The sequence below is a fragment of the Python bivittatus genome, unplaced genomic scaffold, assembly GCF_059951505.1.
Source record: "Python bivittatus isolate LINGU-HERP-01145 unplaced genomic scaffold, Pbiv_v1 ctg000690_np1212, whole genome shotgun sequence".
Classification (NCBI taxonomy): Eukaryota; Metazoa; Chordata; class Lepidosauria; order Squamata; family Pythonidae; genus Python; species Python bivittatus.
This window is the reverse complement of record NW_028277096.1, coordinates 14,437,792-14,464,382: the sequence shown is the minus strand read 5'-3', so window position 1 is coordinate 14,464,382 and position 26,591 is coordinate 14,437,792. Positions and strand designations below refer to the sequence as shown.

The 26,591-nt window shown below is 39.8% G+C and overlaps 1 protein-coding gene across 1 annotated transcript in view; it reads right to left on the bottom strand.

The window, feature by feature from the left end:
• Positions 1-17,770: 17,770 nt before the first annotated feature.
• The window catches only part of GALNT17 (polypeptide N-acetylgalactosaminyltransferase 17), a 233,785-nt gene continuing 224,964 nt past the window's right edge, over positions 17,771-26,591 (bottom strand). Inside the window, exons 10-11 of the mRNA XM_088152409.1 lie at positions 22,190-22,357; positions 17,771-19,540 (exon numbers count right to left, since the gene is read on the bottom strand). Of these exons, the coding sequence (XP_088008535.1) occupies positions 19,412-19,540; positions 22,190-22,357 (297 nt within the window). The 3' untranslated portion in view covers positions 17,771-19,411. The remainder of the gene's footprint in view (positions 19,541-22,189; positions 22,358-26,591) is intronic.

The window sequence follows — 26,591 nt, the reverse complement described above, 5'->3', positions numbered from 1 at the left end:
AGTATTTCTTGTCTTCACATTCAGATTTCTTTCCTAACTTGATCATTCAAAGAAATAGGTTCTCTGTATAATATGGCTAAGAAAGAAGCCTGTGTGTGAAGCTTGGATACTCCCATACACCTTTCCTTTTTGGCAAAACATCTTGAACTGATCCTGTGACTTTACAACAGTGTTTCTCAACCTCAGCAACATTAAGGTGTGTGGACTTCAGCTCCCAGAATTCCCCAGCCAGCCATGCTAGCTGGGAAATTCTGGGAGCTGAAGTCCACACACATTAAAGTTGCCGAGGTTGAGAAACACTGCTTTACAGTGACATGGTCATCTGTGTCAGAAATTTCACATTTAAAGTTATAAAAACAAAGACTTGTGCCACCAAGAATGCACAAGAGATATTGTTACTATAAGAGATAGAGTATTAGGTGAAAATGCTTATCATTCACCTGCAATTAATAAGACATGTACAACTTGCTTGCTTGCCTTGATGCAAATTTCTAAAGAAATTCCTCCCTCCATTTCATTTTTTAATAATTTTTATTGATGAACTTTTAACAATGTAAAAACCATAAAATAAAATAAAGATTATAAAGAAAAATAGTAGATAGTAAAAATAGTAAATAGTGAAAAAAGAAAATAGAAAAAGGAAAAGGAGGAGGAGGAGGAGGAAAAGGAAAAGGAAAAGGAAAAGGAAAAGGAAAAGGAAAAGGAAAAGGAAAAGGAAAAGGGAGATTATAAAGAAATGGTAATGGATATATTTATATTTTGCCCTCTCTCTCTAAAGTTAGATCACAATTTCCTACTTTCCATAAGCTACTGTTTCTAATCTTCAAACCCTTCAATCACACGTTCATTTTTCTCTTTTTTCAGCAAAAAGTCCAAAGGTTGTTGTTGATCTTCCTCTGATCAAACAAGTTAATTTTGCCATCTCTGCTAGTTCTCCCAATCATTCCTCCGTTGTGAATATTTTAGAGTCTTTCCATTTCTGTACATATAATAGTCTGGCAATAGTAATCATATATACAAATAATCTTCCATGGCTCTTTTCTAATTGGCTGTCCATTAATCCCAGAAAGAAAAGTTCTGGTTTCAACTGAATGTTGATCTTTAAAATTCTTTGTATCATTAAATGTACTTGAACCCAGAATTTTCTAGCTTTTTTACACATCCACCAAACATGATAAATGACCCTTCATGTTGCCACATTTCCAACATAAAGTTGAAGTACCTTTATACAAACTAGACAATTTTTCTAGAGTCATATACTAACAGTGCATCAATTTTTAAAAGTTCTCTTTTCAATTACAACATAATGTAAATTTCAATCTTTTAACCACATGTTTTCCCACTGTTCCATCAGTATATTATGTCCAAAGTTCTTAGCCCATCTTATCATACAGCTTTTCACTTCTTCTGTTTCAATTTCAATAAAAGGTTATACATTTTAGCAATTACATGTTCATTATTTGCATATAGTTCAACTTCAAATTCTGTCTTCTGCGGCTGAATTCCAAATGTCCTATTATCTACCTTAAATCTTTCTCTTAAACTGTACATACGAAAACCATTGAAAACGAAATCTCTCTGCAACCAGTTGTTCTCTTGATATCATCTAATATTCTCCATGCTCTTGTTCTAACAACTTTTGATGTTAACCATTTTTCTTTACCTACTGTTTCTTTCCTATTAAATGCTTCCTGTGCTGAGACCCATAAAGGCATTTTCGGGCAGAGTCTGAGTTTATATCTGTTCCATATTCTCAATGTGGCACTTCTAATATAGTGGTTTTTAAAATATACATTAACCTTAAATTTATTGTACCATAGAAAACCATGCCATCTGAACCTTGTGGCCTTCTGGTTCTAAAATCCTCTTATTTCTCTCCAGAATCCGTTCTTTCATCCAAACTAAGCAGCAAGCTGCATAATACAATTTCAAATCAGGCAGTCCCAATCCTCCTCATTACTTTGCATCTTGAAGTATTTTATATTTAACTCTTGGTTTTTTCCCTTGCCATATAAAGTTAGAAATATCTTTCTGCCATTGTTTAAATGGTACATCAGTTGTCCAAATAGGTATTGTTTGAAACAAAAACATCATCCTTGGCAAAACATTCATTTTTATCACAGAAATTCTCCCCAGCAATGACAGTTGTAATTTCTCACATCTTAACACGTCCTTCCTAATTTCATTCCATGTCTTAACATAATTATTCTGGTACAGTTCATATTAGTCATAGTGATACCCAAGTATTTCACTTTTTTCTCAATCTTAAAACCAGTTTTTTCCATCAATTCCATTTGCTTTTCAATGTTCATATTCTTTGTTAACATCTTTGTCTTTTGTTTATTAATTTGAAAGCCAGCTAATGCCTCAAGGTCCATTACTTTTTCCGTTAATATTTTTATCATTCCAGAGGATCTTCTAAAATTATCACCAGGTCATCAGCAAACACCCATAATTTATAAGTTTCTGTGGAGTCCTTGGGGTCCACAGTTCAACCCTGAGCTACACATATTCACCTCTATTATAAGTTTCTCTTTTAATCTTCACTACGGCAATTCTCTCATCTTGCCTTATATCTCTATTCAATACTTCCAAAGCTAAAATAAATAGCAATGGTGACATGGGTCATCATTGTCTAGTCCCTTTCTGTATCTCACAAGGTTTGTTAATTCCCCATTCACAATTATCTATATCTTTTGTGAAGTGTAAATCAATTTTACCCATTTGATAAAATTCTCACCAAAGTCCATATCCTCCCAAATTTTACACAAGAAAGTCCAGTTCAAATTGTCAAAGTCCTTTTCTGCATCAAGAAAAAGCAATGTTGCTTGTTTTCCATTATGTTCTTCTAAGTATCCCAAAATATCCAATATATTTCTAATATTGTCCCTCAGCTGTCATTTAGGTAAAAACCCACACTGGTCTTCATGAATAAAGTCCTATGAAACTATCTTCATGATCTCTCCCCCCCCACCCCCCACCCCATTTCATGACTTTTGTTATCCTTTCATTTTCTCCAAATACTCTACAAGGGAAAAAAATAAGACCAGTTTAGGAATTACTTTTCACTTATTTGAAATAGAAGTTTCAGTTAACATGCATTGAAATTCCCCATGTTTGAAATGAGAAACAAAATCCCTGCAGCTAAAAACTCAAGAGAAAGATAAACTGGTATAGGATTTCATGGTTGATGTCAATCAAGCAGTGATGAACTTTTGGGCTGAATGACCATGGTCTAGTTTTCTGGTAAGACACCAGTAAATTAGACCATGGCCATTCAGCCTAAAAGCTGATCACTGCTTGATCAAAGGAAGAATTTTAGTCATGGTATACAGTACATTTGACACTACACAGCCAAGTTTAAACCAAAGATTTGGAACTTACTTAACCAAGAATGCATTTTTAGCCATTTTTCAAGAAACAGTCTTCCCAGGGTGCTTAGAAATTCTGGAAGCAAGCCAGAGTAAATGAAAACAAGATCTACCACATTTTTCAGTGATGCATTTCATCTACCCCAGAAATCTCTCTTCAGGTGTTGAATGGCAGTTTTTCACCTAGCCCATAACAATGCTGTAGTGTTCCTCATGGAAAGGAGACAACAAAACACAGCTAGAATGCATGCTGTACAAAGGATGATGCAACACAGTGACAACTGTACATTTGCTCAGATTTATTGTAGTCAATGATCCACATAGTTGGAAGAAAGAAAACGACACTCAAAGCCACTGAAAATGCTTATTACTAGTTTGAAAAATCCAGAATCAGGGGTGAAACAAGTCAAAGGGGGAAAAAAAGAATGCAGGAAATTTGATAAGAAATTCAAGCATCGTGAATCAAATAAAGTTATTACTTGTCTGATGTAATTTATCTGATACAGAAGGAAAAACACATCCTAGAACCATTCAATAGTTTATGGAAAAATCAGTTGTAAATTCATCAAAGCCATTTTTTTCCCCCATTTGAGTGGAGGACTGTCAGACAGTTAGCCTGCATTGAGCCATCAGGTCAGCTAAATCTTTCTTTAGTTTGGAGAGCCAGTTTGGTGTAATGCTTAAGGAGCTGGCTTAGAAACCAGGAGACTGTGAGTTCTAGGCCTCCCTTCGGCATGAAAGCTGGCTTGGTGACTTTGGGCCAGTCACCCTCTCTTAGCCCAACCCACCTCACAGGTCTGTTGTTGTAGGGAACATAGGAGGCAGGAGAATTAGGTATGTTCACCACCTTGAGCTGACCAAAAGATATTTTTTGAAAAAGACAGGAAGGAGGAGGAGGAGGAGGAAATCACAAAATATAGAGACCTGCAAATAGATGTAGAACAACTATGGCAAAAGAAAGCAAAGATAGTACAAATAGTTATAGGTGCCTTAGGTGCAACCCCAAAACATCTGGAGCACCACTTGAACACCATTGGCATTGACAAAATCACCATCAGTCAATTGCAAAAGGCAGCTTTATTTGGAACAGCTTCCATCCTGCAACGTTACCTTTAACACCATCCAACAACAACATCTGCCTATCCTAGGTCCTTGCGAAGGACTCAATAGGTGGATAAAAATGCCAAATCCAGTCTAAACATCTGGCTGACTGTGCAACCAACCATCATCATCATCATCATCATCATCATCATCATCATCATCATCATCATACCACCTTTGAACGTTGTCAGCTGGAGTACCCATATTTCTGGGCTGGAGTTGCCCACAAAGCAGTTTAACAATTTGTGGGTGGTGTCCACATCTCTATGTTTCAGAGGCTAGAGTGGCCTTATCATCTCCATCAGCAGCTCAGAGTGCATTTCACCTGAAATTGGGGAACCAAAGACAACACGTGCCTCTCTGCCATTGGTCAGGAAACTGAAGGTCATTGTGCAGCAGGAAGGGGAAAATTCCCCACAACCCAATTTACGAGTGAAGATCACACAATTTGCTTGAGCCAAGTTTATTTAAACAGTGCTGGGGACAGACCTCAAGGTTCTGTCCACTGAAGAAGGTTACAAACAACCTTTATATAGTCATATAATAAGTGCTGACTAGTAATGATGTCAAATGCCAATCATCTTATTTTTGATAACACAGGTTAGATCTTCTGTTTGAGGTCAGCACGAGTCAACTTTTGTGGTTAGTTACTTCCTAGTTCCCATTTAAAAATACAAGCATTGATTTAAGCCAGCATCTGTAAATGCCTAAGCAAGCTATTAAGGAGGCTTACTTCTGCTCAGGGGCCTTGATAGCTTGGACATTCAGGTATTTATTTTACTCCATTTGTTTTACTCCTTCAAGTGTCATCCTTGCGGGCATCGTTGGGGAGAAGTGTGAAAAAAATCAAGATGACATCTATGACACTCTCCCTTTTTAACATACCTGTGAATGCAACACATGTAAAAAAAGGGCAGGGGTTCAATCATATGGCCATGGCCACCATCTTTTTTGAACCTCCCCTGGAGACACCACTGCTTGCCTCTCAGAATAAACAGAGCATCAATCATTGGTCAAAGAAAAAACAGCGTCTGCATATGTCGACGTGTGGCTGTTAAGGACTATTGGAAGCTGTCTAGAGGAAAACTGGGTCAAAAATAAGATATAAATTTTGCAAGCAAATACAAGAGAAGCAGGAGAGTCTAACTGCCCATTAGGAAATATAGATCAGTTAAAATTCATCTTGTGTTTTTTTACCTACTGTTGGTTTTTCTGCCTATTTTTAATTTTAAAAGTCCATACCGAATATCTCGGATCTCTTTAAAGGCAGTGAGTGAAGTGACTGGGTTGTTCTTCCTCCTTCCCTTCATTTTTTAACAGTTAAAGTATTTACAGTTAAGCTGTAGTATATGACTATATTGGGGGAGAATGTCACACTTCTGCAATGAGTGTTACATGATTGGACACATGGGAGATATGTAACTGCTCAGAAGAAGGGAAGGCCCCACCTCAACCATCTCATATGGAAAATGACATAAGACCAAACCTTATGGGCCTTCACAGATTTTTTAAGAGGTTGTTGTCTTCGCAGTTTTTTATAGGTTGTGTATGGCTGCCATTCAAGTCTTAGGGGGAAAAGGCCAACAATTTGAATTGTAAGGAGAAAGAAAGAAAAAGCTTATTTCATACAGAGTTTCAACTGCAGTCCATACTTGACATTTTGGAGAAGCCATCAGGGACCCCATGCTAGAGTAATTAATCTACCCTGTTCAAAATGGATATATTAGTTGATGCTCTGAGCAGCACCCAGCAGCTATGTCTAATTGCAGTGGTATTTTCCCACAATGCCTCTGGCTACATGCTGAGCATTATGGGAAATCAAGATGGTGCCCTTCAACTCCTGGATGCTTCTATTTCCAGTTATCATAATCATTGCTTAGGATACCTGGAAAGGCCTATCAGCATTCATCTTCCATCAGAATGTCTTTGAATTTAAGAATGGATAGAACTTTCCATTACATTTTTTAATGGTGGAGTAAAATTAATGTCATTTTATTAAAAGAATATTGTTCCAAGATTAATCTATGTATTCCAATGTTAATCCCAAATAAATATTTTCTTCAGATAAATATTGAGGAAATTTAGATGGAAAACAGAGTACCCAGGATTTCATTAGCTAGATTGAGATTATTTACACAGGATACTAGTTTTAATTCACCTGGTTTTCAAAAATATTATTGGGCATATATTTTATTAACTACATCTATGTGGAATGAACACCTAGTAGAACATCAGCGTTTGTGGGCTCTGTTGGAAAGTGTTTATGTATTAAGTTTTGCCAAGCGCTAGGGTTGATATATGGTAGACAGAGCATTTCATTCCTGGGTTTATAAGCAGCCAAACATGTTTCAGCCTTGTTGGGTCATAGATTGGGTTTTGATGTGGAGGCTCATGAATATTTAACTTTATAGAAAAACTCTCCCATAAAAAAAAATAGGGGGCAAAGTATTTTATGGGAAGCTATGGACAGAATCTGGAATATATACTTAAAACAAATATTTTGTAACAATTATTTTAAATATTTTTCTCCACTTCAAGTGGAATTTGGTCTTTCTAATTCACAACAGTGGCAATATAATCAACTCAAGTATGTTTTAACATCTCCATATGAACCAGATGCTTTGGCTGCAACTGAGAAATCCATGGTGTTACTGGAGTCGATGTCTGAAATTAAACCCACATCCATTTATATCAAAAACTAAAGAACATTTTGTAAGTCAACATTAAGGACATTTATGGTTCATAAATTAAAGAAATGGAACACCCAATAATGGAACATCAATGGTTGTAGGTTTTCAAAAATGTTAAATTTATTTCAGTGGATTTAAAATTAAAACTGATTCATCAAAAGATCTTATTTCAAGTTTACAGGACTTGAAAGGATGGGCATCAGATTTTCTCGGTGATGTAAAAAAATTGAGAGGTCATTGACACATATGATTTGGTGCTATGAATCACTGATATTGTTTTGGGATAATATTTTAAGGTACATACATAGATGTATGAGGACATGTTTTAGTGTTACAGATGTTACTGTTTTGTTAAATTATGTCCCAAAACTTTGGAATTTGACTATTTTTAAGCAGTTATGGTCCATCAGGCCTGGGGGTGGTGAGAGGAAAAAAACGGATTTTATTAATACTTAAGGCCTTTGTTAATTGTAACATACAAATAAAACAAGCTTATAGAACAATAAATAAAATTGCTATGCGGACTAAAGTTTTCAGTCATGGACAGGAAGTCAGAAAATAGATGGACAAAGTAAAATGCTGATAAAAGGAGTGTGACACGAGGATGGAACAGGGAAGTGGGGTAAAATTAGCACCAAGGACGGTAGCTCATCCTGGGAGTCATGATTGTGGTTTGTGGTTTTGAAGAATAAAAAGGATTGTTGGGAGGGGCTTGGGGCCACATGGCCACAAGCTGTCCAGGTTGACTGCTTGTCCATGCTGGACCTCATTGCAATGGGATCTTAAGTAACTATGTTATGTTTTGTTGTTTGGACTAAGGTCTGTGTATTGAACTATACTTGCTTATTGAACTAACATTTAATAAATGCTTTAGAACTTTGAAGTGGTCTGTGTTCTGGTGTGTCTGTCTCTTGGGTTTGATGGGGATTTTCCCCTGACAGGGGTTGATAAATTTTGAGAAATTTTGAGAAATTGGAAAAGTAGTAATATTTCTGATATTAAGGATTGGATTCAAGAGATGTGTAACTTATCCATTTTTGCAAAGACAATGTTATGTAATAATCCAAAAATGACTCAGTATGTTTTTCTTTGGCATAAATATTTACGATATTTTGTAATGTTAAACAATAATAATTATTTCTTCCCTTAAGATAGATTTAGAAATCTGACATTTGATTAATAGGTGATATATCTCAACTGTTTTCCCCTTTTCTGTTTGTTCTGTTCTGTTTTTGTCATTCTTCATGTATTCCCCCCCTTTTTTTTGTACCTTGTCATTTTTCTATTCCTTTCTGTAAAAGTGGTTAAGAAATAAACAATAATAAATGAATAAAAGACATTTTTAAATATTTTTCCCAACTCTTCAACAATTTCCATCCCACTTAGGAACAAATTCACATAGTTTGTCAACTTCTTGTTCAAAAATGACAGACAGACAGACAGACAGACAGACAGGAGAAAAGAGATTAGGCCTCAGGGCTCTGTTTTGGTGAGACACTTTGTCTAGACAAGCCATTTGTGTCTCACTGTTTTGACATGCTCTGCCTCGGGATAGTAATCCCTCACGTTGGCAGTTGTGCATCAACCAGCAGAGCTTCTGTGCGTGCACAGAAGCATCTTTCTCATTCCAAGAGAAGCAAAACCCTTGGCTTTTCCACTCTCATGTTTGGAAGCCAAGGGCCATTTCACTTCACCAAAGTACTTCAAAGAGGCACTTTGACATTTCCTCAAGGAAACATGGCCTTGTGAAGTTCCACACATCCCAAACTTGGAACAGATAATTCTCACAGTTTTGCATTCTCCTGCAGTCAGATTAAAACAACAACAAAAAAAACCTTTCCTTTTTTGTTTTCTGAAGATATTTGCAAATGTTAGAAAGCTCATGTAAACACAACGAATGCCGCAAAATTGTCACCCGTTCCTGGGAGGTTTACAAACGGGGAATTGCTTCTGTTTAAGTGATTTTTCTTTGCATGTTTCTTCCTACTGACAGAGGAAGCTCAAATTAGGAACCGGAGAAGGAACTGGAATATCACAGAGTTGGCAGATTCCTGGAGTTTGACAGAAAGTCAAAAAGTGACAAGTGGGAAAATGAGAAAGTGATAGCCTGGTTAATTTATATGTTGGTTGATTTTGGATTATTATTAGGGTAATTCTGTGGTGCTTTTATCTGTTGTTAGCCACCCAGAGTTGCTATAGCAAGAAGCCATATCAACATAAATACATAAATAAATAAACATTATTTAACTTGTGCTGTTACTGGTAGTCCTTGCTTAGTGACTGCTTTGTACAGCAACTTTTCGCAGTTACAACGGTGATAAAAAAGTAACTTTGCAACCAATCCTTGCATTTATGACCTTCACAGGTCTGTAAAGCAAAGGGAAGCTGAAGTAAGCACAATCACAGTTTCACTTAGTGACCACATTGCTAAATGATTGAGTTGCTGGACAACCAATTGTGGTCACTAAATGAGGACCACCTGTATTTTGCTGTATTGCTCAGTAAAAGGGGAAAAGACAGCATGTTTAATTCACCTGGAACTGCAGAAAAGCCCCATTTCGTTCCGAGTTTCCTTCCAATGCTTGAGTTTGCCATCATGCTAACCAGTCTTTTTCAAACTTGGCCACTTGAAGATGTGTGGACTTCAACTCCCAGAATTCCCCAGCCAGCATGCTGGCTGGGGAATTCTGGGAATTGAAGTCCACACATCTTCAAGTGGCCAAGTTTGAAGAACACTGCACTGAACCATCACCTGTCTTGTTAGACTTTTTCTTAGTGCAATGTCTGAACACAACCACTGTGTTTTAGAAGCTGTGGTTAATGGCTTAGCATTACATGAGCACAGGGCCACAGTGGGTAGTTCAACAACTCATGGCTCAAACAAGTCGTGGATTAGTGTGATATGTGAGTCCTTAGAGCAACTAGCTGAGTATTATACTTTTACTAGGCCAAGTGCTAGTCCATACTTCTAAATGGTCATTTCATGGGAGACACAGAAGCATAAGGTTGGAAGAGATCTTGGAGGTCTTCTAGTCCAACGTCTGGCCCAGGGCAAGCATCTGTATGCCACCCCAGGCAAATGGCTGTCCAACCTTCGTTTGAAAACCTCTAGTGATGTGTCCATGATTCCAGGAGACAAGCTGTTCCATTACATAACAGCTCTCATGGTTGGTAAATTCCTCCGTATTTACATCAACAATGTATGTGTGGCTTTAAGCCCAGATGGCAAAAATAGAAATAAGAATAAACGACTGGTCTCTGTAGCGTGCATTAATCTCTGTGCAAGGGGGACTGATGCAATCACATTTCCATAGACATTCCTATTCTGCTCTCTTGTCACATTCATCCCCCTAAATTGATTATCTTTACAGCAACTACTCTTTTAAGTCTGTGACTTTGTGACCGGGGAGGCTAATAAGCTCACCACCGTAACTCCTAATGGACTATATATCTAATATATATTCCCGACTCAATTGTTGCATTGTAAATCAGACTCATTTGTCTGAGATATACTGCCAGAAAGCACTAAACACATGTTGTTGTTGTTTCATTGTTCTTATTAATTAGATTTATACTCTGCCTTTGCTTCAGGAATGCCAAGTGGCATGCGTAGCACTTCCTTCCTCTCCTTGTCCCAACAACGATCCAGTAAGGAAGGTTGAGCTGACGAGCAACTGCTCTAGAGTCTTCCAGTTAGCCTTCAGGTCTCAGGGTGAACTCGAACCTTTCCAGGCTAATGGAGTGCACCAAAAAGCCCCTTTCTGCCATGGCTCACGGGCTGCTTTTTATTTTTGCTTTTGGTAGTACCAAGCCCAGCCCCGGCCCAGCAGCCAGGGCGGGCAAGCCTTGTCAGCAGCAGGAGCAAGAAGACGGCAAAGGTCTGCTGGGGCAGCAGAGCGCAGGGTGGCAGGGGGCCAAAAAGGCATAGATCATGGGGGAGATAGGCAGGTGGGGGAGTTGAAGTGCCCCTGAAGTCATACGTGCAGGCAGGCTGCCAAGCGCCCGAATTTTGATCACATGACTGCAGGGGTGCTGCAATGGCCATACGTTTGGGCACGGGTCATAAGTCCCTTTATTCCGTGCTGCTGTAACTTCAAACAGATGCTGAAGAAATGGTCGTAAGTTGAGAACTCCCTGTATGGGATTGAAACTGTTTAGATCATTCTGATGAATGATCTTTATATGGGGACAAACAGGCTATCGGTTTTTCTTGACCTCTAAATCTGTCAGGTCAATTGACTAGATCTTTCTTGATCACCCAAAATATTTAGGATCTGGAGGCAGAATTCTGTAGTGGCTCTGTTCCTGTCTGTTGGATAGATTTCAACGTATGGCTCTTTCCAGTCTAATGCAACTCCTTAACCAGTATGCCACAATGGCTTTCGGCATACGATATCAGTTAATGTGAGCTTATATGTCTGAGCCAGGATCTAATAAATTATATCATTTGACCCTCCCACCCCCTCCCCTTTTGAATGTTCTCTCCTTGCACATTTTGGCTCTCCTCTTTGAACCAAACCAGGGTCTCTTCTTTGGGTTAGAGAAGGTTGCTCTTGAGAAATGGCTGTAGGTCTCATGTGCTTTGGTGTAAAACTTTGGGACTGCATTCCTATGACATAGTGCTCCAGATGGATGAGACTGACTGGAATTCCTTCTCCAAAGTCAAAGAAGATTCCAAACACAGTGAGGGAAAGAACTATCAGGCTTTCTAATCCTTACTGAGACTCTGCCTCAAGGCGGGATTAAGGCCAACTGACGCCCTAACCACAGCCCGAAACTGGTGCTCCTTGACAGAAGCGAAACTCTCATGCCATGACACAAAAGCAAATGTGATCTCTAACAACAGCTTCCAACCAAACTTTTAGACTTTCGTCACTCACCATGCCAAAGACAACAGATACAGATCAAAGTCGAACACAGCAGATAAGGACAATTGCACACACACATACACATCAGCTAAAGCCCAGTGTGGCACTGAAAGAGTTAAGGGCGTGATAGCTAGGGGGAAAAACTCCGTGGTCCCCCCTGCTCTTCCCTTGGTAACCTAAGAACAGCTAATTTTGCTTAATGGTTAATCCAAGGCTACTCTGACTGCCGGAAATATTGATGTCAAGATGGTGGGAAACATAGGACCGCTTTTGCAGCGTTGGTCGGTCACTGGCAAGGGATTAAAGCTTGGGGGGGGGGTCAAAAAAGTGAAGAGGATGGCCATGACTGCACCATCTAAGGCCTGAGCCCTAATCTATTTGTGTTGCACATCAAGATTAAAATCTTGACTCTTTTAATCCTCTCTGCAGCCCCTTCTGCCTTCTCCCAGTATTCAAAACACATCTCTTCTCCTGTAATGGGCTATGAGAATAATTTTGGGAGACAGGCGGAAGATCCTCAGCCTAGGCAGTGGTCAGTAAGAGGTCTCTCCTCCTACAGAAGGAAAAGGGGCCATGGAAATCATCTCAGAAGGGACCCTCCCTAGTTTTCTGGAGAGTAAAAGGAAAGGAGGAGAGAAGGGCTTTTGGGCTTGCCAGATAAACCTTCCAATAAAGGTAGTGTTAGTACTTGAGTTTTGGTTTCCTGTCTGGGCTACCTCACAGGGCTGATATCAATGTTGCAAGTCTGAAAGCACCTCTCCCCTCCCTTGCCTTTACTTTTCAGAGAACTCGGGAGGTCCCTTCAGAGGCACTTTCTCCCCCCCACCCCAATTCCTGCTTTGGACTCAGATTTCTCTTATCATTGTCTAGGCCAGTGTTTCTCAACCTTGGCAACTTTAAGATGTGTGGACTTCAACTCCATGGTGGCTGGGAAATTCTGGGAGTTGAAGTCCACACATCTTAAAGTTGCCAAGGTTGAGAAACACTGGTCTAGGCTGTGGCTCTTCCTCCTGTCTCCTAAGGTTATTCTCCCCAACCTTTTAATTTTTATTTATGTGAATGCAGGATTTTTATATGGAACCCAATTGGGTTAAGGCTGTTTCGTTTATATTTTGTCCTTTGCTGTGGTAAAATGCTTCAATGTCAAATAGATAGAAAGGTGGAATATAAAGACTATTACTACCATTATCATCATTATCATTATTAATATTCCTTACAGCCTTTGAAGTTGCTAGTGAGCAGAGAAAGATTGAATTTCTTGCATCGTGAGCTGTGATGCTGAATCCTTTACGGCAGGGATGGTGGGAAATGGGTTTGATTCACATTTTGCATGAATTTGGCTCATTCCTGTTCCCCAATAAATATACAAATTAAATTGCAGACTGACTATGGGATGCAGAAACCTATAATCCTTTGCTAGCATCTCACGGCTGTCTAGATTTTTGTAGCCCAGATATACCTAAACAAATTACTATACTAGGAAAAAGGAAAAAAAGAACCTCTGATGTAGCTCGATTTTTTTTTTTTAACTTAATAGACTAACAGTAATTTTAAACAGGATTTTCATAAATTACTTAAATTTCACAAGTAGATTTCATCAGCTCCCCTCCCCTCCACCCACTGTTTTGGGGATCATGTTTTTCAAACAATTCCCAACTGATCACTCCAAGCAAAACATAAAAAAATAAAAGGGAGAAGGAAACAGCTTTCAACATCGTTTGTGTATAGGCTGGGAAACATATTCAGATTTCCCCCCCCCCCCCCCATACAGGCCACAACTGAGGGAAACTGTAGTCAGGCAACATCTGGAGGACCATAATTACCAACTCCTGATGAGTGTGTGAGTTTGTACTTTTAAAAGAATAGCTATAGTTTCATGTAGACTCCATATATTTGCTTGGATCTAGACCCAGGATCCATTGACACATGACACCAGATTAAACCTTTCCCTTTAAGGCAAAAACAGAGGAGATATCATTGTCTAATTTATCTAGTCAGTTATTCATTATATGGCTGTCTTATTTGACTAGAGAGGCACTGGCCAATCCATGTGATCTCCTTGATATTTTTAGGTGGTCTCCTTGATATTTTTATGAGGCACCTGGGCCAGATTTGCTATTGAAATGAGAGAAAAGGTTACCTTAAACACTGAATTTAAGTACAAGTTGTTGTGTTTTTTTAATGAGTTTTTCTAGTCTTGCCACTAATCCTATCCACTTTTTGGACCTATTTAGCCCTACTCAGATGTCAGGGATGCTGAGAACTTCCATTAGTCTAAAGGAGTCACAACTCTATAAGGATTGAGATCATCTCTTCAATTTCAAGAAAAATCAGAGAACATCAGGGGTTGGGAGAAATTGCTCAAAGGCTTAACTCTTTCACAGTTGTTGTCAACAATACCATTGTCCCAACAGCGCTGATACTCCAAGAAACATAGTCATGGCCACCACCATTTCTATTACTTCCTAGAAAGGTAGAAACTGTGACCTTTTAGAACTTCTTCTGACCTTGAATACTGAATTCCTGCCATTTATGTTTTCTCCCTCTCCTGTATCATGAGGACTAGGGCCATCCAATGAAGCTGATTGAAAGGAGATGTAGATCCAACCAAAGGAAGTACTTTTTCATATAATACATTATTAACTTGTACAGTTCCTTACAATAAGGTGTGGTGATAGACACTAACCTGGGTCTCTTTAAAAGGGGTGGAATTAATTCATGGAAAACAGTACTATCAGGGGCTATTGGTCTTAAAAGTTCAATGTTACTTCCAGGTTGGAAGCAGCATGTCTCCAAATACTAGTTGCAGCAAGGCTGTGGCATCTCCTTGTTTGTGAGCTCCTCAGAGGCACACACTGGGCACTATGAGAGACAAATGCTGAACTAAGATAGATCGTGGTCTTATCCAGCAGGTCTATTACTATGTTATTATTTTTACAGGGGGAAGCACATGAAAACTGTAGTGTAAGCCTTGAAACAGGCATTTCAATTTAATTCAGACTCCCAGAACTGAGCTGCAAAATTCAGATGACTAGTAGAAAGCAATAAATATTTGGCTTTCCTGTATCTCTGCTGCCATTTACTGATCATCCAGCTATCTGCAGTCCAGGTCTGTTAACCCTAACCTTCATTCTCAACAAATCTGATAGTTTGCAAAACCTGTGGCCAAATAAAGAGTGAGCTTTGGGTTAAGCTTAAAGACGGTGACTAGACAAAGGTCATCCAGAAGGATGTCAAGGTTGAACTGAAATTTGAAGATTAGTTTTTATAACCTTACTCATCGTAGAGTACAGTGATTGCAAGCATGGTGGTTTCTTAACTAGAGGAAGTGGATTATCTCGATCTATTTCAAATTAGATACAGGTAGTCCTTGACTTACAACAATTGAAACTGGAATTTCCATCGCTAAGCGATGCGGTCATAAAACATCATGAGACATCATGTGACCACATTGCTTAGCGATGGCAATCCCAGCAACCCCTCTAGCTGTCATTAAGCAAATTTCACCAGTCATTAGCCAAGGACCCACCCCAATCCAAGCCATTCCAGGCCCCGAGCCTCAGTAAGATAAGGGACTGCCTCCAACTCCCCCCACCTGCCCAGCTCCCCCACCTCTGCCCTTTTGGCCCCCCTGCACCCTGCCTTGTGGGGAGGCAAGCAGCCCAGAACCCTCTGGCTCTGGGGTGGCCTGCCATGCCCCAGGAAGCTGCAGTTCCCCAACCCAGTCCCAGCCGCAGTCGCCCTCAACACCCTGCACTTGGAGACCACTGCTGCCCTGCGCTCTGCTGCCCCAGCTGACCTTTGCCATCTTCTTGCTCCTGCTGCTGACAAGGCATGCCTGCCCTGGCTTCTGGGTTGGGCTGGGGCCAGCTTTGCATTGTGGAAAAAAAAAAGAAGTAAAAAGCAGCCCCGGAGTCATGGCACGCCAAAAAGCCCCTTTGCCCTGTGGCTCAGGAGCTGCTTTTTACTTTTTTTTTTCCCCACAGTGCAAAGCCAGCCCCAGCCCAACCCAGCAGCCAGGGCAGGCATGCCTCATCAGCAGCGGGAACAAAAAGATGGCAAGGGTTTGTTGGGGCAGCAGACCACAGGGCAGCAGGGGGCCAAAAAGGCATAGATGGGGGGGAGATAGGCAGGTGGAGGGAGTGTCCCCACGGTCATAAGGGGAGGCAGGCTGTTAAGTGCCCAAATTTTGATCACATGACCTCGGAGGCACTGCAACAGCTGTAAGTTTGGGCATGGGTCATAAGTCCCTTCATTCAGCGCTGCCGTAACTTTGAACAGTCACTGAATGCATAGTCGTAAGTTGAGGACTACTGTATGGGGTTGAAACTGCTTTGGTCATTCTGATGAATGATCTTTAGATAGGGACAAACAGACTTTTGGTTCTTCTTGACCTCTAAATCTCTCAGGTCAGTTGACTATATCTTTCTTGATCATCAAACATATTTAGGATCTGGAGGCACAATTTTGTAGTGGCTCTGTTCCTGTCTTTTGGATAGATTTCAATATATGAATGTCAAAAGTTCCAGTATCTCCCCAATGCTTTTCAAAATCTTTTCAAAAGCCAGCTGTGGAATTCTGGGAGTTGAAGTCCACACATCTTAAAGATGCCAAGTTTGAAAAACACTGCCTGAAAGCATACACAGTTTAGGTCCAAACTATTTGAAAGGAAACCTCCTCCTATATGAGCCTTCACTCTTACTAAGATTATTTAAGGAGTTTGCATACATTTATCTGGAATTAAGCCTTTTCACCTGCTGCCCCTGTTCTTCAGAATGCACTCCTTGCCACACTGAGGGCTTGACATCTTCATTAGCTTTCAAAAGGGCTTGCAAAACATCTTTTTATATGAGCTTTTAACTGTTAGTTTGTAATTATGAACTCTATTTTTTTAAACTTTTTGTTTTAATTACTCTCTTCAATGTTTTTATTGTGTTGCTTTTCAGTCCGTTATCACTGTCATCTCTTAAATGACTTTGGTAGCTGGTGCTACATCAAGTCAAATAATATAGTACAGGATAACTATTGGATTGTGCCAAAATTTTATCTTGCTTAATGTCCTGTTTTCCTATGCAATCAATGACATGTATCACAAACATTTGGCAGTCAGTAGAATGTCTCTGTTGATGCTCTCTTGCAAATGGTATTTAGTACAAGTCATCTGAATATGGACATTCCTTTTATGCCATCACAGCTAATAGCTGTTGATAGACCTTGAACATATCCTATGGCAATTGGTTTTGGAAATTAACGAATTTAATTAAACAAATTGAACAACAGCTGCATTCACAACCATTTAACCTGATTACTGAATTAATCCAGTTTTCTGGGTTTGTAGAATTCATTGCACAGAAATCAACCGAGCAGGGTGCACTTCAGACTAAGCCATAAAGAAACTAACGAAGATTAACACAAACCATTCTTAGCATGTAATCCAGATGCAAGCACTAAACGTTTAAATGTCCTGGTTAAATATGTCATGTGAACACAGCCAATATGAAATGGTATTTCCTCTTGTTTTACCAGAATTTACAGACACTGGATTATTTCAGTGTTTCTCAACCTTGGCAACTTTAAGATGTGTGGACTTCAACGTGCTGGCTGGGGAATTCTGGGAGTTGAAGTCCACACAACTTAAAGTTGCCAAGGTTGAGAAACGCTGGATTATTGCATTCGATGTCCTGGGAGAAGGAGAAAAAAAAAATCCTCTCTTTAAAGGAGAGATTTCACTTTTTCCTCCACCAAGTGTGCTGAATTTAAATTAGCCAGTGGTTAAGGAAGACCATCAACAGATGCCAAAATCATGGCAAGAGGTTTCATTCCAAGTAGGAAAATGTGTGGGTTTTTTGTTCATTTATTTATTTATTTATTGTTTCTAAAACACATTTTCCCAGGATTTTTTAAAAGTCAAGATTGCACATTGAACATTCCACACACACTGAGACAAAAATAATCCCTTTGCAAAGTACTAGGGAACTATACTTAGTACTGGGAGAAATGTGATCCTCATGAAAGCATCTCCATTATTGATCCTTGACCTGTAATTGGAAACAGTGTATTTTCTTTTTAAGACTAACAAAGGGCAGAAAATCTGAGCCCTAGAAAGCACAGACTGTAATTCTGTTGGCTACAAAAATACCGCTTGAGATGTATGAATCAGCAACAATCTGGTCCATGGCTTGCTTTAGCAAGGCAGATCCTGTCTCATCTTAATTTCTTTTAAATCAGTGATTTGCATCTGTTTTCAAACATAACTTTCCTTCAATAGTCAAGAATGTTGCAAACATTTCCCCCTAAAGTACCAGCCTTTTAATGGAAATTCCCTCCAAGATTTTTTTGTAAACATGCTTTTCCCTGATGTTCTTTGTGATATAATTTTCCCCTTTCCACACGTATTTTTTAAATCCATACTCCTCCACCATACTGATTGACTGAGTGTCACCAAGTTGTTTTTAACTCCTGGCAATCGCATAGATAGATTGTATCCATGACAATCTATCCCTAACCTGTTATTTAAGCTCTTATATTTCTTACTCAACTACCCCATGATGTATGTAATTTCAGAAACAATATTTTATGGATGCATCTTTCACAAACAAATTGGTTTAATGTGTGTGTGTTAAATTCTGATGGGAGGAATACAGAGGTTAGAGTCCATTCACTGCAATGGCGGAGTCCATTTTCTCATGCGCTGCAAATCTCTTCTTTTAAAACCCCATGGTAGATATTATTTACATCCCTGGCACTTCACAGCATTTTGGGGTAATTCCTGTTTCCCCTTGAACTGGTTTCAGGAAGTTGATGACAACATGGTGTGCATGGTATGAAGAAAACATTCTGCAAAAAAGTTTATGAAATGTCCTTCTAGAAGTCCAGAACACTTGAAACTTCCAAATTAGGCTGTGATAGACATGTCACACCACCATCATGGAAGATGACAGCTTTCTTTGAACCTTTTAACGTGGGATTCAATATTCCTATATAATATCATTTCCAAGATTGTGTGCATTCAAACAAAAGATAATCCAAAGTTTCATCTCTGAATCTCAAATATAATTTGCTGGTCCTGTATTTGGGTTGGGGATTTGGGTTATTTTTGGAAATGCTTGTAAGCTTTCATTACTGTCCTTCAGCCAGAGCGTCTCTTGAGCCTTCAGCATAATGAACTGTAGATCTGGAATGTTTTCATTCAGTCAGTCAGTTAAATTTGGCAGAGAGATCACCAAAGTTCAAATAAATAAAATGTAAAAATAATAATAATAACACCTTCTGTTAAGAGTCTTCCCTGATATTGTGAACAAGAATGGAAGGTTTGATAAAAAATGTCTCCCCTTGTGAGAATTCAGTCTGAACAATTCTTGAGCAATGGATAAGAGGCTTCCTACTTGATAAAATGTTTAATTGTCCACCTTTGTCCTGTGCAGCTGCGGAGGATAAGATCCATACCTGACATGCCTTTATTTTCAACTTCCAAGCAGCGCCCTGTCCCTTTGTTTAGGATTGCACCATGCTGAATTATTTTTAAGAGAGAGAGAAAAAAGAAATCAGTATATAGATTCACCAGTGTAAAACAACTTTCTCCAGCTTGAAATAGGTCAGATTACAATTCCCATGCTGGCTGGGAATTTTTGGAGTTGTAATTCCTGACATGTAAACAAGTAGAATCCCCTTTTTATGGTATTGTCCTATAGCCTCAGGCAAGAAAACTAGGACTACCAGATCTAGGTTGCAAAAACTGGATCAACCATTAGACGACACCAAAGAGCGATAATGTTCTCACCCTTTGCTGCCTCTAGTGGCTATCGTAATTGTTGCAGCCAGATTTGGTAGCCCTAAACAACATTGAATGATTGCTTTCACACAACATGCTTGATCAGGCCCTGATTAAAGACTTAGTAGTATAAGCCTCCCCACCACAACCCCAGGATTACATTAACCAAACCTAACATATACAAACCCAGCCCTCATGGTTCATTTGTATGTTTGGTATATTGTCTGAACCCAGAAGGTGGCGGCAATTCAGCATCTGGGTTAAGTGTGTTATGCAAAGGCAGCCATTGTGCCTCCTCACTGGCTCACTGCAGGGACAGGCAGGGTATGAACCTCCAGATATGGCTGAACTACAATTCCCAGGAGCCCCAGACAGGATGGCTAATGGTAAGGCATGCTGGAACCTTATGCAGCTATATACCAAGTCACTTTCTGTTAACTCAACAGACTGGGCCTGAAGATTTTTGGCCCACTTGCTGAGAATGCAGCAGCCCTGTCCAAGACCAACACAGCTGCCATGGAAGCCCTATGGCCTGGAGGTTGCTAAGCCAGCTTGCCCATGGGGTTGTTGTTCTTGTTGTGGTGGTCCCAACTGGACTCTTCCTTGGTATGCATTAGCTCCACATAGGTTCACAAGTACAAGTGGGCTACTGAGTCAGAGTTAGGAGCCCTGACAAAGCTAATAGATCATATTTGATTGACAGCAGGTGTTTGTAGCCATAACTTTATTCTGTTCTGTTCAGTTTGGAAACCCAGTAACTCTTCAGAGTACTTTCTTTAGAGAAGTCTTAGGAAAATATATTGGCCCACTTGCTGGAAGATCTTTCCCATCCTGACTCGGAATAGTCCAGTGGACTATTTTGTCTTAGGGCCATGCAGGACTTTGGATCTGAAGGCAAAAAAGTCCTCTGGGGGATGCGCGGGCACGCACACCACACCCATCTGCAACTTCTGCAACTTGATGAACTCTCTCAGGATCATGCTGGAACTGAAGAAGGAAATGACATAGCTGCTTTCAGGAACTGCAGCAAAGTTCTGGGTCAGCACCCATTCATGTGCCCAAGATTTTTTTTTTTCTTTTTGCCCCCAAATCTGCCACATAGCCAGGAGCAGCAGGGAGATGGTGTCCAAAAAAAAAAAAAATCAAGATGGTGGCCTGAAACACCATGTTGATTTTTTGACAGCCTCCCTACTGCCACCATCAACCAAATGCCCCTGCACGTGACCTATCTCATACTGCAGCCGAACAATCTGGGCAGGACAGCTATATATCTGACAGATGTTAGCACATCTGCTTTACTTTCAGAAAGTTCCAGCTTCAGTCTTTGGCTTGTTTGGTCAATGTTGGGAAACCTCCCTGATGCAAGCAAGGCTGGCTTGGAGAGCATAGGAAATTAGGCATTCCAACATTCTTTTCTAGTGAGATGCACAGATTTATTTTGCCCAAAGGCAGCAAAGGAGAATTCTCAGGTTCCACATACTAACTCTTTCAAGATAGCAGAGCTCATGTCATCTCATAGATTAAACTTCACAATAATACACTAGAATTGCTGGACCAGTGGTCTGATTTAATGTAGAGCTGCTTTGTATATTATGAAACGGCTATGGGAACATCGCCACATTAAAATTAAAATGAATACAGTAGAGGTGGGCTGGAATAAACTGAAACTCTCTCTTTAGTTTTATGTAGCTCTAATTTCAGTGGCCTACAATAATTCTTCAGTGCATATTCCACCCACTATTAGCTTTGGCTCCACTCACAAAGTGTGTGGTTTTTTGTTTTTAAAAAATGCCATCTGTTTGAGCCTTCCTTTTGTCAAAACTAGTTAACAAAATGTGTATTCAGAACTGGCCTTTGCTCTGCTGAAGGTTGGAGGGAAGGAAAAAGGAGAGAGTGGGAGATTGGTTTCAGCCCACAGCTAGAGATGATCCAACATTTTATATATAATTGGATAGATGGCCGGGTAGTTTTCCAGTCCCTTCTTCTCCTTTAAATTAAAACAAGAAAACTTTATATTCAGCAATCAACCCCAGTTTTGGAATGGTGAAGGCCTAATCTGGCAACATTACTATTCCTAGTCCCATTCTAAAAGCATTTCAGAAATAGTTGGCTTGTAAAAAATGAAGGTTAGAAAGTTTAGGCTTTAGATCTTCTGAAAGTAAGAATCACACACTTTTACAATCTTTGCAGCAAAGCTGTAAAGGTCATCATACTTCTCACTGTACTTTTATTGGAGGAGAATGACTTACAGAAGGTAAGATCAGACTAAGGTTTAACCCTGTAATATGCTCCAGCAGCAAAAGTGATCTTGAACATGGACTTTTGCTGGGAAAAAAAATTGGCCTGCCACAAATAATTTATCTGCAAATAATTGCAAATGACATGAACCTGTATAAAATTCCAACGCTTATGGAGACTGCTCTTGACTTTCTCACAATCAAGCAGTTGAGGGAGTTTACTCTTCATGTTATCCACCAGGCAGCGGGTATCTGGGAGCAATACTGTGGTTCCAAGAGCTCCTAAATGAAGAAATCCTTCTTTGGTGTAGCGAGCAAGCTAGAGAAGGAGGAGGGAGAAAGAAACAGGCTTAGAGATATGAATATTATCTTCTCCAGCACCACATATGATCTGACAGTGAAAGATAATATGGATTATTATGAACTTAAATGATGTTCTACATAGGTAAAACCATCTCACGTACTGTGTCCAGTTCTGGGCAAAGATTCAGAGAAGCTGTGGAGAAGGTCCAAAGAAAGGCAGTGAGGATAATCAGTGGATCAGAAATTAAGCCTTGTAAAGAGAGATGGGTATGCTTAGACTTCAGAGTGATGGGGATTGAATAGCATTCTTCCAATAACTGAAGAGTTAGTTGACAGTATAAGGCTGTTCTCTGCTTTTCCTAGAGTCTGAATCTATTACAGAAGGCAGAATCAGTTCAGTATTAGAGAAGTCTTCCTAATGGTAAGAAGATAGTGAAAATATTGGCAGAACTGTTGGTTCTGGTCCTGCTCTCTGAGGCAGAGAAAGTAAAGTCTGCTGGCTCTTCTGTATGACAGTCCTTCAGATATTTAAAGAGGGCTATCATATCTCCCCTTAGTTGTCTTTTCTGTAGGTTGAACATACCCATATCCTTTAACTGTTCCTCATAAGGTTTGGTTTTCAGACTCTTTACCATTTTGATTGCCCTCCTCTGAACTTGCTCTAATTTGTCACTGTCCTTTTTGAACTGTGGTACCCCAAATTAGGAGACAATACTCCACATATTATCTGACCACGGCAGAATAGAATAGAACAATTACTTACTGTATACTGGATGCTATGCTCCTTTTAATGCACCCCATCTATTAATACATGTGGTGAGGGGCCTGGTGATTTCATCCCCCTTGAATGCAAAACATGACAACTAGAGAGACAGAGAGTTTAGTGCTCTTTTCACTGAAAGACAGTGGAGAAACACCATTCCAAGGAATGGAAATCAAGAGAAAACTTGTATATGTTGAAAGCAATCAGTACACTTTTCTACTTTTTTTATAAATGTGGAATTCCATACATTAGAAATACAGCATAGCCTTAAGCCAGGGATGGGAAACCTGTATTGGCAGATGTTGCTGAATTGCAACTCCCAGCTTCCTTCAACTTTGAATATGCTGATTGTGGCTGCTGGGAGTTGTAGTTCAATAACATCTGGAGGACCACAGGTTCCTTTTTCTATCTTAATCACTATGTAACAGAAGAGGTGGAGAGCTAAGCCAGTGATTCGTACTATGATAAATTCACCATTCCAAGTATGTCTTTTTAGTTTTCTTTATGACATACTGGAAGTTGGGCTAATTAATGGAGCACAGGAGAAAGTAGAGTTCCACAACCACAGGATGTAGTACCCCAATAATAAAAAAACAAACCAACTTAAGATCTGGGATTAATTTCATTTATCTGCCTCAAGGAGAAAATTGCCAGAAAAGATATGGAACTGCAAATATTAAGGGTGCAAGAAGGTTTAACCAATGTTTAAATATGAGCTACAATTTCTGAAATGCAGAGGGTACAAGAGTTGCCTTAACACAGATGGGTGAAAGAGCCTGTTCTGGAGAACCAGACCATCTCTCTGAAGCTTGTTTCAACAATTTCCTGAGTTAGTCTCTAAGCAGGACAAAGTCTAGATCAGTGTTTCTCAAACTTGGCAACTTTAATATGTGTGGACCAACTCCCAGAATATCTCAGCTAGCATGAGAAACACTGGTCTAAATGAACTGATCAAGTCTAACTTTCAAACTGTTGTGAAGATTTCAATATAATGTTTGGGATTGGGGGGAGGTGGGCGATGCTGTGTAAAGTGTTCAGCTTATATAGACTTTGTATCACCCAAGAGATAGCAGAGGCAAGTCTACCTTATCATTTTTCAACTTTACATTTTTGTAGAAGAACCCCTCTCTGTGCCCTATAGAAATGCAATTGATCTTAATTAATGTTAAATTGACACCAGCCTGAAAATTCTGCAAAATACAAGAAGCCCAGAATCATAGCTGGCACACTGCTAACTCAATTTGATCGCTTCTGCTGGAAATTAACACTGAACATCCATCTTCCTTCATTATGGTTTTGGTCGGGGTCTGCGTGCTCACAGTGGGAGAAAGTTAATTATATTCTTCTTCTTCTTTTTTTTTTTTTTAGGCTTGCTAAGTGATGTTTGGAATGGCCTTTAGCAAGTCAGAACTAGAGAATAATAGAGAGCCTTTGGTTTAGTATGGCACAAAAGATTGTCACTATAAAGTCACCATAATTCAGAGTGCAATTGCGGGCCCTGTAGTTGGATTACTGAAATTAAGCCGACATGTGTTAACTTGCAATATTTCTATATATGAGTTAAAAAATACATTGCCAATCAGAGCTCTCTTTTTTCACACTAAGTATAAATACTGCATGCGTTAAATTTCAAGAGATAACTGAATGTTAGAGGAACAAATTGTATGTGTCCATAATTTGCCTAGAAATCCATGCATACCTCATGCAGCAGTGCGATGTTCCAGATTCAGTTCTGAAAGAGTGTTTGGGAGTGCTGAGAAGCATGAACAAAGCACCTCTTGGCGGCTCATTAAGATAGATGAATTCATTTCTAGAAGTCACACAATCTTGGATATGTATGCTTTAATAAGACTCTGGCAGGTTCTCCATGTTAGATTCTATATCAGTACAGTGGTACCTTGAGTCACGAACGCTTCGGTTCATGACCAATTCGGGTCACGAACAGCACCGTTCGCAAAATTTTGCTTCCGTTCACGAACGCTGGATCGGGTGACGAACAGGATCCACGGCCATCTTCCCTGCCATGACACGTGGTCGTGGCTTCCTGTAGGGAGGGGGACCCTCCCTCCAAGCAATAACCACCTCCCCACCCGCCTTCCTGTCCTCCACGCCAGAAGTCACGTCGAGCAAGGTTAGAGATCTCTCTCTTCGTACTGTATTTTGTTTCATATTTTTGTGGTTTTTTAAAAAAAATACATATGGTTCAGAACAGATTAACCATAATTACATTGAACCTTATGGGAAAATTTGATTCGGGACGTGACCAAAATCGGGTCGCGACCAAATTCGGAGGGGTCAGAACGGATTAACCATAATTACATTGAACCTTATGGGAAAATTTGATTCGGGACGTGACCAAAATCGGGTCGCGACCAAATTCGGAGGGGTCAGAACGGATTAACCGTATTTACATTGAACCTTATGGGAAAATTTGATTCGGGTCGTGAACAATTCGGGTCGTGACCAGAGTCGCGGAATGAATTAAGTTCGTGAACCGAGGTACCACTGTATTTCTCAGCCTTGGGAATTTTAAGATGTGTGGATTTCAACTCCCAGCTTTTTTACTCAGGGACTTGAAAAAGTCATCTTGTTTGTTATAGATTGAGCTACTGGCTGTGTTAGGGGTATCATCTACCTGGTTTGGTGGGTGTTCTTTCCTGGGTTGGGGTGTCTCTCTGATTGGCCTTCCATGGGATGTGCTGGGAAGGGTGAAGGAGGGGAGAACACCTTTGCCACAAAGTGCTGGGGGATGCCAGCCAAGAAGCACTGGGGACAAAGCATGAAGCAGGGACTTGAAAAAGTCACAGGTTAATTAGCTGGTTGGTATTTTGCCTGTCCAGCTAAAAAAGGAAAGCAAGCAAGATCTGATCTGGCTTCATGTTTGAAATCTCAGATTTCACATAAGAAAAGATGACATCTGAGATCTTATGGATGAAAATATTGAATTCCTGGGAAAATTCCTGGGAATAAAAACATTTTGCATAATATGCATTTTTTTAAAAAAAGACTTTATCCTTGTTTCCCTAGGAATTCCAATTTTTGGTTTGTGCGTGTATGTATGTATGTATGTGTATGTATGTATGTATGTATGTATGTATGTATGTATGTATATCATCAGCTCATTTTTCTGGTGTCAGAGGAAGGGCCATAAATGATGTAGAGATGGTTCACAACTGATGCTGGATGGAGTTCCAGCAAAGAAGACGGGATTCTCTAGTTTCCTCTTCTTTTTGTGTGGTGGAGAAAACATTTGGAAGGAAGACAAGCATTAAATCTACTTTAGGATTCACACTGTTGTGTTTTTCTTGACTGAAACTGTCAGCAAACTATGCTATTGATCTTTGGCACCAGCAGATGAAATGCAAGTGGGGGCTGAAGCATTCTCCATTATTCTCACAAGGATCCTACCAAACAATTAGAGTGGTATTTGGTAGCCTGTCTAGTCCCTCATTGAGTTTTGCACCAAAGTGGAGATTCGCGCATCAGT